The sequence below is a fragment of the Natrix helvetica genome, assembly GCF_964273705.1.
Source record: "Natrix helvetica genome assembly, chromosome: 1".
NCBI lineage: Eukaryota > Metazoa > Chordata > Lepidosauria > Squamata > Natricidae > Natrix > Natrix helvetica.
The window spans coordinates 166,768,367-166,779,494 of record NC_138548.1 but is presented as its reverse complement, the minus strand read 5'-3'; the positions used below and the strand labels follow the sequence as shown (position 1 = coordinate 166,779,494).

Genomic DNA, 11,128 nt, shown 5'->3' with positions numbered 1-11,128 from the left:
TTAGGGACATATTATACTCTATGTATTATAGAGACTGCTGTGGGTTTCAGCAGATTTCTCAGTAGAATTAAAAGTGTTATTTTACATCTGCAAAGCCCTATGTGGCTTGGCTTCTAGGTATCTTAATGACCTCTTCCTCCAAACTGAACGAGCCTTCTGGTACATTTGCTCCTGGTGGGAACACTCACTTCTCTGCAAGAACTCATAGCCAGAATTTTTACAAGGTAGCTCCAACCTGTGGAACAGCCTATTCTCAAGAAGACAAGTTAATGTTCCCATTACATTTTAGCTATATAGATTTGCATTTAAAATAACTGTTTTACTACGGTATTTGTATCCTACTGCTTTCAATGAGATAACTTTTTTTAAGTCAGAAAGATTAGTTCCCTCACTATGGAGATGGCCTCTTGTTGTGCTATGGTTGCTGGGAGTTTGGAAATTGTGATCTTAAGATCTAAAAAGGGAAGGTTAGATTAAATATAACAATGTCTCAAAATGTTATTCAAATAATGCAATTATTGAATCATTATTTGGATAATACAATAATAATAATGGAATGCAAATATCAATGGACATTTGTTTTGAACAAAATCAATAAACAGAATAACATACTTGCATTAATATCTACCTAAGCCCAATCAAAATATAGTGTTTCACCAAGAATAAAAAGTTTCCTGGAGTATCTTGCCCAATGTTGTTTTAATAAATTTATGAATGGTTTATATAATTATGTTTGTGTTTCTGATAAGTAATTTTAGGTGCTCCTAAAATCATATCATTGCAATAAATGCTTTAAAAATTATCTTTTTAAATGATTTGGACTAAGTAGGGACAATCATATCTATCTATTTCTGTGTGATACATTTGCAGAGAGCCATCCTGCCCCAGACCCTGGCATGCGTTCCCGAGAATCTCCAAAAGCTGCTGCTAAACACTTTTCATGTGATAGAAGGAATTAAATTTCTACCCTCTTCTTTATTCTGCTTCTACCCACTTTTTGAGTGTATCCACATGCTTGATTCTCAAAGTCAAGAAACATTCTTGAGTTTTGGAATCATGCTAGAGAATACACTCAAAAAATGGGTAGAAGCAGAATAAAGAAGATAGAAATTTAATTCCTTGCTCCAAAAGGTTTATTTAATTTATTGCTCCAAAAATGTAATTCCTTGCTCCAAAAATAGTTTATTCACTCCTGCCCTGGAGACAAAAAGAAAGTTCAAGATGATTTTGACAAAATATAAACTAAAGTTTCCAAACATAGAAAAATCCAAAGTTTTGTATTTAGGGCTAATGTAGTCAACAGAGGTATTGTATGCTACAGGCACTACAAGTAAATGAACCGGTCTATTTGATTTTGAGAAAACTTCATCCAGACTGCTTACCATTTAATAAGAATTTCCATAAAATTAAGTACGTACCAATGAGAGCAACAAAGTTGGTTATAACCTTAAAAACAAAGTCCTGAGGGAATACTGCTAGTTAGGTTTGTTTAGCTTTACTACAAGCTAAATCACAACTAAGAGTCTGAACTATAGCAATGAAAATTACTAGTGCTGAAGGGCTGCCATATAGCTGATGAACAAATGTGCTTTCTGGTGCTCCAGATGATAGAACTTGAACCAATGAGTACAAATTTCAGTAAAATTAAACATTAACTAGAACTTAATAGAAGCTGTTTGGCAGTTGAACAGAATGACTAAAAAGGAACTGGAATTTTTTAAATTAAGTTTTCTGACTAGAATTATGTTCTGTATTAGTACAGGATTGACTAGACTAGATGTCCTTTGATGTTATTTCCAATCCTATGAGTCTATAAGAATAATTTAGCTTATTCCTGTGCTAAAAGAACTTGCTTACTAATACAGGGTAGAAGTGTATTTTTAATTTGCAATTAACTATTCAAATGATTAGTTAGAACCATAGAATTAGAAATGGGTGAGGGTCACCTATTTTATTTCCTGCCAGTTAGGATCAGCAGTATAGAATTCAATTAAAACATCCTTAACGGCTGGTTGTCCAGTCTGTGCTTAAATACCTTCAGCAGTAGAGTCTTTGCTACCTTATAAATCAGTCCTTTCTGCTGTTGAATAGCTTGTGCTTTCAGAGAGTTTCTTCTATTGTTAAACTGACATCGGCTTCTCTGTCATTTCCACCCAACAGCTGTAGTCTCTCTGAAGCAATGGAGAAAGGTTTTCTTTTCCATCCTCTGCAGGTTACCTTTTCAAGTTTTGAAAGTATCTGCATATCTCCCCTTAATCTTCTCTTCTCTAGGGCTTGAACACCCACTTTCCTCCCCTCATTCTACATCTGCGATATGGGCAGCTACATAAATATGATGCATAGATATAATAGAACTTGTATGACATCTTGCTCTTCCATCTCTGTTTATCCATGTGGCCTTCAGGCCTCCTTGCCCTAGCTCCGAGACAACTTGTTGATTATTTGTTGAGGAAACATCTTTTACAATAAAGTCCCCATCCTGGGACGATACCATTGTTAAGCAGGTTCAAGATTGTTCAAGGTAAGCAGGTAGGAAAATTATTTTTCTTTTTTTTTTAAATGACAAATTTATGCAAACATTCAATTTCATATGAAAGTCATCTTTAGAGGGTTCTTGACCTGTTGCGTACAGTTGGCCAACTACAGGACTGCCCTTCCAATTTTAAAACGGGCTCTGGTTCCTCCATGGCCATTTCTATTTTGGCTGTTGGAGAGAACAAATCTCTCAGAAATGTTTTTCTTTTTCTTTGTTTGGGGAGAGGGTGACAGCAGTAAGTTAGTCAAGGAAATATCAACCAGGAAAGATCTTTCAGGTCAAAATTATCACTGGAAAATGCCCAGTTAGAGTGGGCAGATGTACCAATTGCAAATTTAAAAGGCAACCTTGCATCTCATTTCCACCTCCTCCTCCAGTTCATTTTGGAGACAATTCTCTGTGTCTGTCTTGGTCCTTTACAATGCACAAGATCCTAATTAAGGGGGGGGGTGCCTCATCTCCAGATGCGTCTTCAGGTCTCCTCTTCCTTCTGCCTTTCTTTAGCACCGCTCCCTACCATTTCCCCCAGCAGCAACTGCCCTTGTTTGATAGCAAAAATTCTGCTGGCATCCAAATTCTGTCTATTGCAGAAACAAGACAATTTCCTAAAGCAACAATGTCTTATTGCACCATACTGGCTAGCAAATATACGACATATTTTTTCGACATATTTTGTATGGACCATAGTCCACTTCATCATATACTCACTATCATTTGAACATAAGTGTATTTATTGTATTTGCTAAGGTTCCTTCAAACTCCATTGTTGGCTCCCTGTATAGATTAGACATGTAATTCCTTATATTTAGTCCCAATCATTGCCTCGTTTAGACAGTGTAATATTTCTAATATCTTTCAGCATTTTTCAGAAAAGCTGCAAAAGATTGAATACTGGCTTAATTATACAAAGACATTACTCTATTTCATTATATTCTATTTCACTTAAGGTGTTTTTGAGCTGGTTATACATTGGTCACTTGAAACTAGGAGATCTACTATGCCCTTGTAATTCAGTACTTGCATTTAGGATGACATGTAATCTCAAATTCAAGTATTTCATCTGAATCTCTGCAATGGATCCAAGACAAGACATTTTCCCACCAAAATTACACTACTTGCTTTGAGTTACCATTCTTTAAAAAAAACATTGATACAATACTCTTTGCCTGATCTTTTGCATCTTACTATTTCAACCAAAGGGAACTGCTTTAGCTAGCATACACGGTGCGCTACTGTTGGGGGGTGGGGGGGGGGAAGGAACTCATCCTGTTAGAAGGAAAAGCTGCCAAGTAAATGTACAATGACTGATGCCCTCCCAATGGCAGACAATAGCATAGCAACTCCCAATTTTACTCCACAAGGCCTGTTCTCAGAGGTGGTAAGCCTTACGAGGCTATCTATCCTCCATTTCTTAGATGCACCGGGTGAGCCTGCTGGAGTTTATTCTGAGGGATGCCCCTTGGTTGAGTGTGGCGGCTGTAACTTATAACCTCTTCTGGAAGGAAGAAGCATTTCGGGCTCCCCCCACCCCCACCCCCTCCCCAAGAACAGGAGCCGCCCCATCCTGAAAGATCTCTCCCGTCTCTCTCCCCCCCCCCTCCAGGATCCAACCGCGCCGCCTTGCAGACACGGGCGACTTCGGCATTTGAGGGAAGACTGAGAGAAAAAAACATGGCTACCGGGGGGCCCTTTGTTCGCACAGACGGCAGCGCGAGCGGCAAGAGAAAGGAGAGGCGGGAAAGCGGGAAGACTGGGCAGAGGCGAAGCGAGGCGCGTCTCTCTGCAGCCTGGCGCAGCATTCGGCTCAGCGATCCCCGTTGACCCCGCCTTAGCGGTGCCCTCTCCGCGCGAGGTTGCTTAGCTACCGGGCTCCGCTCCGAGCCAATGAGGGAAGAGGACGCCGGCGGCAATTTTCCTCAAGTGTGGGAGGGTGAATCCCCTGAGCGCCTCGAGCCCTTCCTCCGCGCCGCTGCCCTTTGGAACGAAGCCTCGCGTTAGGGGGAAAGATGGGGGAAAAAACAACCTTCTAGGGTTCTTCGGCGCGCCGAGGCGCTCGCTACTGCCCCCTCCTTTTTTTTTCCTTTTAGCCCCGCGGGTCGCAGCTCCCGACTGCAAGGGGAAATAGGAATCCGCGGGCAGGTTGCTGGCGATTTCAACCGAGTAGAATAGATCCCGCGTGATCTATCCAACCCTGGCCAGCTCGACAAGCTCATCCGCCGATGGAGAAGAAGGGAAGAATGGAGGAAAGGGGGGGGGCAGGAAAAAGGATGAGGGAGGAGATAGGCAGGCAGGGCAAGCAATGCATGCTTTCTTTTGACCACGGGGACAAAGAACGTTGAGGGAGCAAGACGGTCGCGATCCACTCAAAGTTCCTCCCCGAAATTATTGCTCTGCTGCTAGGATTGCTGTGGTTTCACGCTACCGTATTGCTATCTGACTACTGACTACCAATAAATTGCTATTTCCAGCTTTAGGAAGGTCGGCAATTTTGCGTAGAAAGAGGGGGAAGTAGGGTATAGCTGAAAAAGAAAGAGAGAAAATAGATACCCGCTCCATTTAGGGATTATGGAGAGGCATTCGCACAAACTTCCTTGTAATTCAGCCCAGTGCATTTGATTGAGATTTATTTCTCAAGAAATGTATGCTTAGGCATGCAGCCCTAAAGGGAGAAGAGAATGGTTTCAACAAAGTTCCTACACTACAGATGTAATCTTTAGTACTGCTCTTCTTCCCACGCCATATGCTGCAGAAAACAAGAGTGGGGGCAATCGATAATAAACTTTAAGGTGAAACAACGGTAAGTCTGAAGTGAAAGTTGCTGTAGTACAGAATTGAAAAAGGCTGTATTTCAAAATCTCATGGCGTTTTGTTTTTGGTGCAGCTTTAGGACCCGAGATAGCTAAATAAAGACACCTAGCCCCAAGGTTGGACCTTAAGCTTCAAATAATTAAAAAGAGGCACATCTTCAAGAAATGCATTTTCAGCTTTGTATGATTTTGTCAAGTTACATGGAAATATCCTCCTCTGTCCTTCCCTATTCTCCTTAGAAACCACAGAGCCTGGAAGTTCCTTGGGAAAAAATGCTGTTTTTTTCACAAAGGCTGAGATTTTAGATCCTAGTCCAGTATGCTGTAGTTCTTTCAGATAACACGATAGTTCAGGGACAGAAGCAGATTTTATATGTGGAAATGGTTCGTTTCTACATTACTAAAATCTAAATAGCAGGAGAAACTTTGAGCCACAAATTGTTTTTTATTATAAGACAACATTACACTCAGGAGCAAGAATCAATTGGATTGCTATGTGCAGGTATAGAAATTGAATAAAATAGAATTTTGCCATTGAAAAAAAATGGCATTCTATCTCTCTTCCTTCTTAAATACAAATCCCACACCTGTTTATATAGAAGTAAATGCTAGGGAAATAGGAGAGGCTTTTTGCCAAGTAATTTGTTTTAACCCCTGAATAGTGGTGTTCTTGGCCTCCTGTAGTCAGACCAAAAAAAAAAAAACCCAGTAGAAAATAGAGCCAAGGCAAGATTTATTTCCAATTGGTTTATGATTTTCCCATCTCAACATACATCACCCAACACAATTCTAAACATGTGGTCTTTCAGGCACGACTTGACTTCAGTCAAAAGAAATAAAAATCTTTGTGCAACCATCTTGATCACAGTTTAATTATCAAAATCCCAGACTTGATTTGCAAGATTTCCCAATGAAAAGTTTGAAGATAAAATTATCTCTATACCAAGACTAGTTGTGTTTATCTGTGTGTATGAATAGTTCTGTTTCTCTCCCATTCCCAGAAGGTTCATAACTTGCTTTTAACTTAATGTGAGTTCAGGGAAGAAAAATGACACAAAATAATTCAGATGCCATTTGAAGTTAAGCCCATAAAACATAAAGCGGTGGATCATATCAGGACATCCTATAAAGCCCTACCAAATTACATTCCGCATGCCTAGTTTTGATTTATTGGCGTTGAATGTCATAGAAAGCAACTTTAGATCCAAAAGTGGTTAAAATATTTCTTCATTCGAAGCTGTTTATTCTGTCTTGTTTACAGATTTACAACACTTGGATAAAAGTGAGATTTAACAAAAGGATACATATTCCATCTTCATTGTTAACATGGTATATTTTAAATAAAAAAAAACAGCAAAAGGAATGAAGGGCAATAACATGATTTTTTAAACATACTGTCACCATCATTGTCCAGCCAGACACAAATGTAAGAGTGAAAATCCTCTTCCAACAAAAAGAACTGCAGGAGCTGCCATCAGGATGCACAGAAATGGAATGGCACTATTAGTCAAGCCGAAATGGGAGGTTTCCCTCTGCCCCTGTCCAAGGCATTTCCAAAGATCTGCATCCTAACTGAGCAGTCTGGAAGACAGTAAGAAATGCTTATTTCTGAATGAATGGACAGCTGTAGCTTCTAACATCTACCTAGTGTCACTTTTATGCTGAGGAACACTTTATAATAAATCCAGGGAGAGATTAAATACAATACATAAATAAAGAAAGTGGGAGCCCAGGAATGATGTTTGTGTTCCTTGTCCATTTTAGGCTTCAGGCAGAAACATTTGTTTACATGAGGATTGCATCAATGCCTGCCACAAACAACTATTAAATATTGATAGATCTAGTAATTTCCTATCTCAAAAGCCATTCAGATTTCCCTACACCCTACTACAGTCTTTCCTTGTAGATACTTGATTGTCAATATTTCATTCAAAATTTGTCTTCTCCTTTTCCTCCTTAATCAGCAAAAGTAAGTTCTGGTTTCTGATAAGGTGTACAAAATTGATCTATGATTAGCATAAATAGCATATAAATAATATAACAACAATAATAATAACAACTGAAAGGGATAGTTCTTAGTTTGAATTACTGTGGAAATACTAAATGACATCAATAGCATTATATTGTTTCTAATCTATCTGAAGGTTTTGGCTATTTTACGATAAAACAACACAGACAAAATGGTCTCTGTAATAGTAAAGATGTTATTTGAGACACTCATAGCTGAAGTAATTCCATTATACTCAATGGGGCTTACCTCTGAGAAAAATAAGTATGGAACTGCATTGTAACTTAATAGTTTCTTCGATGGTTTATGGATGTCAAAGGTGGCCAAAACCCAATTTGCCAGAGGAGAGAATAATTTTAAATAAGATGCACTCCCACCCTAAACATTTTAAAACATTTTAAAAGTAAAAGGATACCAAATAATCATGGAATAAATTAATATGCTGTATATTTATATGTTTTAAAATGTAACAGCTGTTTGTGATAATGTTTCAATTTTGTATTAATCTATGACTTGACTTACAATTTGCTTAATCCTTACATAAACTACAAACACCAGCCACTGTTACAACTGTTCAAAACTACTCTTTCTATTTCAGATCAAATATACTAAATAGGTGAAAATGTATAGTTATCAAAGACCTGAATTAAACTTTCAAAATTAGGGAGAAGGGAATGAAGAAATTCTACAAATATCCACATAAATACATTGAAGGCCAAGATTAAATAATGAGTATTTTTAAAAAGTTATTAAAATAATAAATACATCTTATTTCAGTCCAAAGCAATTGTCCACATTGCTGAAGAACCCCATAAATTAACATCTCTGGAATAAGGTCCTCATTTTGGTCCCAAATGTCTTAAACTCATCAGTTCTCATGTTTTGCTAATACTAAAAAATTTCTACAACTTACTTTTCAGTACATCTTTACCAATTAATTTTCCCTTGTGGGAATTATTTTTAAAGGATATTGCACTGTCATGCTTTAAACTTTTTTAATTCAAAAAGAAAGCAAAACAAAACCATAGAGTTCAGGAGTTGTCAATGAAATAAAAAAGATAATTTAGCTGTTACTGGACACACACGCATACACACAATCCACTAACACTCAGGATTCTGAAAAATAATTATCAGGAAAAAGTGAGGTAATTGAAACATGAGGATCTTTTTCTTTCTTTCTTTCATTCCTTTTTTTTCTTTTTCTTTCTTTTCTCTTTCCCCCTTTCTCCCTCTCTTTCTCTCCATATGTTCCATTTTACTACAGATGTGTTAGTTTGGGGGCTTCCTGAATCCTTCCCTGAGATGTGTGATGAGAAGTGAGATCTGTGTAGGTGGGGTGGGGGTCACAAGGTCCATGATGATGGTTGCCGGGGATCTGAGCCGCGCAGCTGTAGTCCACGCTAGCAGAGGAAGGGTGAGAGAGATGGCTGATGTTGAACATCGGGCCAGAGGCTGGCATGGAATCCACGAAGTTCCCTCCAACGTAGACAGGGCTACCCTGCAAACTAGGGTTGGCAAAACCACCCCCATTGCTTTGCATGGTGTGGTGGTCATACTCAGCTCCAGGGTATCTTTTCTGCTGGGGCAAACAGCTGCTGAGCGGAGCTGTGTAGGCAGCCAGGCCATACAGATTTTGCTGCGACTTGGCAAAGGAGGTTGGTGATGGGGCAGTGTCGTAGCTCAGGGTCCCAACACTGGGCAACTGGCTGGTATAGCCAACATGACTCGGACCACTTAAGGGTGGACTTCGATCTGGAGACTGGCCGACTGGGGAGTGCATAATCCCTTTGGCTTTCTGGTCCTTTTTGTATTTCATCCTCCGGTTCTGAAACCAGATCTTGATCTGACGCTCAGTCAGGTTGAGAAGGTTTGCCATCTCCACACGGCGCGGACGGCAGAGATAGCGGTTGAAGTGGAATTCTTTTTCCAGCTCCACCAGCTGAGCGCTGGTATAGGCTGTGCGGACTCTCTTGGAAGCTGGGCCAGGCGGGCTCTTGTCTTCACAATTCTCTCCTGTCAAAGAGAAAGAAAAAAGATGGGTCAACGGGCTGCTTGAGTTACCCCACTGGGTGGCATCCACCATGCAGAGTGCCCTGGCAGATGTGGGCAGAGGTTGTTGTAGAATGGGAAGCTGAAGACCCTTTGGTATTCCGAAGCTGCAGTGGACCGAATGCCAATGTGAAAAATATGCCTGAACAACTCTGAATACCCAGTTCGGATCCAGCCATTCACACTGCTCTCTGAACTGACACTATTCAGTAATTTTCAGAGCAGTCTCTGGGGTAGATAATCAATGCAGGGCACCAACAGCGCCACCACCACTGCAGTTTCAGCTGTATTCCCTTCCCTTAATTCCTGCCCTCCTCCCCTTCCTTCCTTTTGAAGCTGGCTTTCACAGTAAATTCAAAAGAGCCCAGGTCTCAGCGCTTTGCACAATTGCAATCAATATGTGAAGGTCCCTGCCTTATAATAAGGGAAAGCAAAATGCATATCAAGGGACATTTCCAACAAAGCCTTAGATCATTTTGGTATTTCTCTTCTCACCAGCCATACCATTGAAATTCTTAGCCCTCCACCCCATCTCATCCACCCATTCCACAAAGTGGATAGCAAGAAACTAGGCTCATCTTTATATCTATTTGGACAGCCAGTGATTGAAGCTGGATGCTGGGGAAGTGGGGGTGGGAGGGGCCTCAAAGGGATAGGAAAGTTCCAGTTTCTGACAAGAGAGCTGTAAATCATCTAATTTAATTGGATAAATCAATTGATCCCCTGACAAAACCCAGGAAGATCTGTTGAAGGGATCCAAACAGGACAGGACCCAGGCTCCAAAATCTGAAGACAATACAGCAGTGAGAGCCCCAAGTGTGCTGATTATCTCTGAGATAGTGCTCTAACTATTGGGAAGGCTGCAGAGCTGGGGATCCCCATGGGAAAAGTCCTCCCCCTCTCTCCCTCATCCAACTGAGCAGCCATTTCAACACCAGAAAGAGTCAACTATCAGGATCTGTGTCTGCATTGCTCCTCCTCCTCTCTGCACATCAGACAATTTTGAAAAGGTGAACAATGTAGGCCCATCAAGTACTGTCCCAGCACTTCCTTCTGCTGGATTAGAAAATTATGTCAGCAGGCTGGCTTAAGAGGAGAAGGACACAGTCTCAACTCTCATTTCATCATCCATTTTGGAATACCTAGCATTTAGGCACCTCAAATGACTTTGTAGATTATCTATAAAAGAGCAAAAGAAATGGAGAGGGATGATCTCCTAAAGACAGCCATTAAGCTGACCAATGCAACTGCCCCAGGCTTCAAATCTATGCATATCACAAAGGGCAGTGTTGTTGTTGTTGTTGTTGTTTTGGTAATGTGGTGGTATAGAGAAGAACTTGAGGGATTTATTTTTCCTATGCCATAATTAGTTGCCTAATTTTGAGTAGAACATACCATGACTTGACAGAGCTGGGGAAAGTATAATTTGGTAATTGGCTTGAAGCAAGGACCAGCTAGCCCTGGCTGTACAATTTGTTATTTTTTTTAAAAAAAGTTAAGCAGCATGGTTAGTATTTAGTTCAGAGCCATGACATGCTAGCATAAAGGCTCTTTGAAAAAGAAAAGATGTATTTTAAAAATAAAGAACATCTGGCAACCTACTTTGAAAAATACATTGAGTTACTCAACTTTGAAATACTGTATCACGGAGTGTGAGCTCCTCAAATATCTCATTTCTTTTCTGTTCAATTTACAAACTCAGCCAAGTAAGAACTAAATCCCATAGGT

General features: G+C 40.0%; 1 protein-coding gene across 2 annotated transcripts in view; it reads right to left on the bottom strand.

Annotated features, from left to right (window-relative positions):
* Positions 1 to 5,833: 5,833 nt before the first annotated feature.
* The window catches only part of HOXD3 (homeobox D3), a 61,993-nt gene continuing 56,698 nt past the window's right edge, over positions 5,834 to 11,128 (bottom strand). For both annotated transcript variants that reach the window (XM_081951285.1, XM_081951286.1), the window contains exon 5: positions 5,834 to 9,364. In XM_081951285.1, coding sequence (XP_081807411.1) covers positions 8,610 to 9,364 — 755 coding nt within the window. In that variant the 3' untranslated portion in view covers positions 5,834 to 8,609. The remainder of the gene's footprint in view (positions 9,365 to 11,128) is intronic.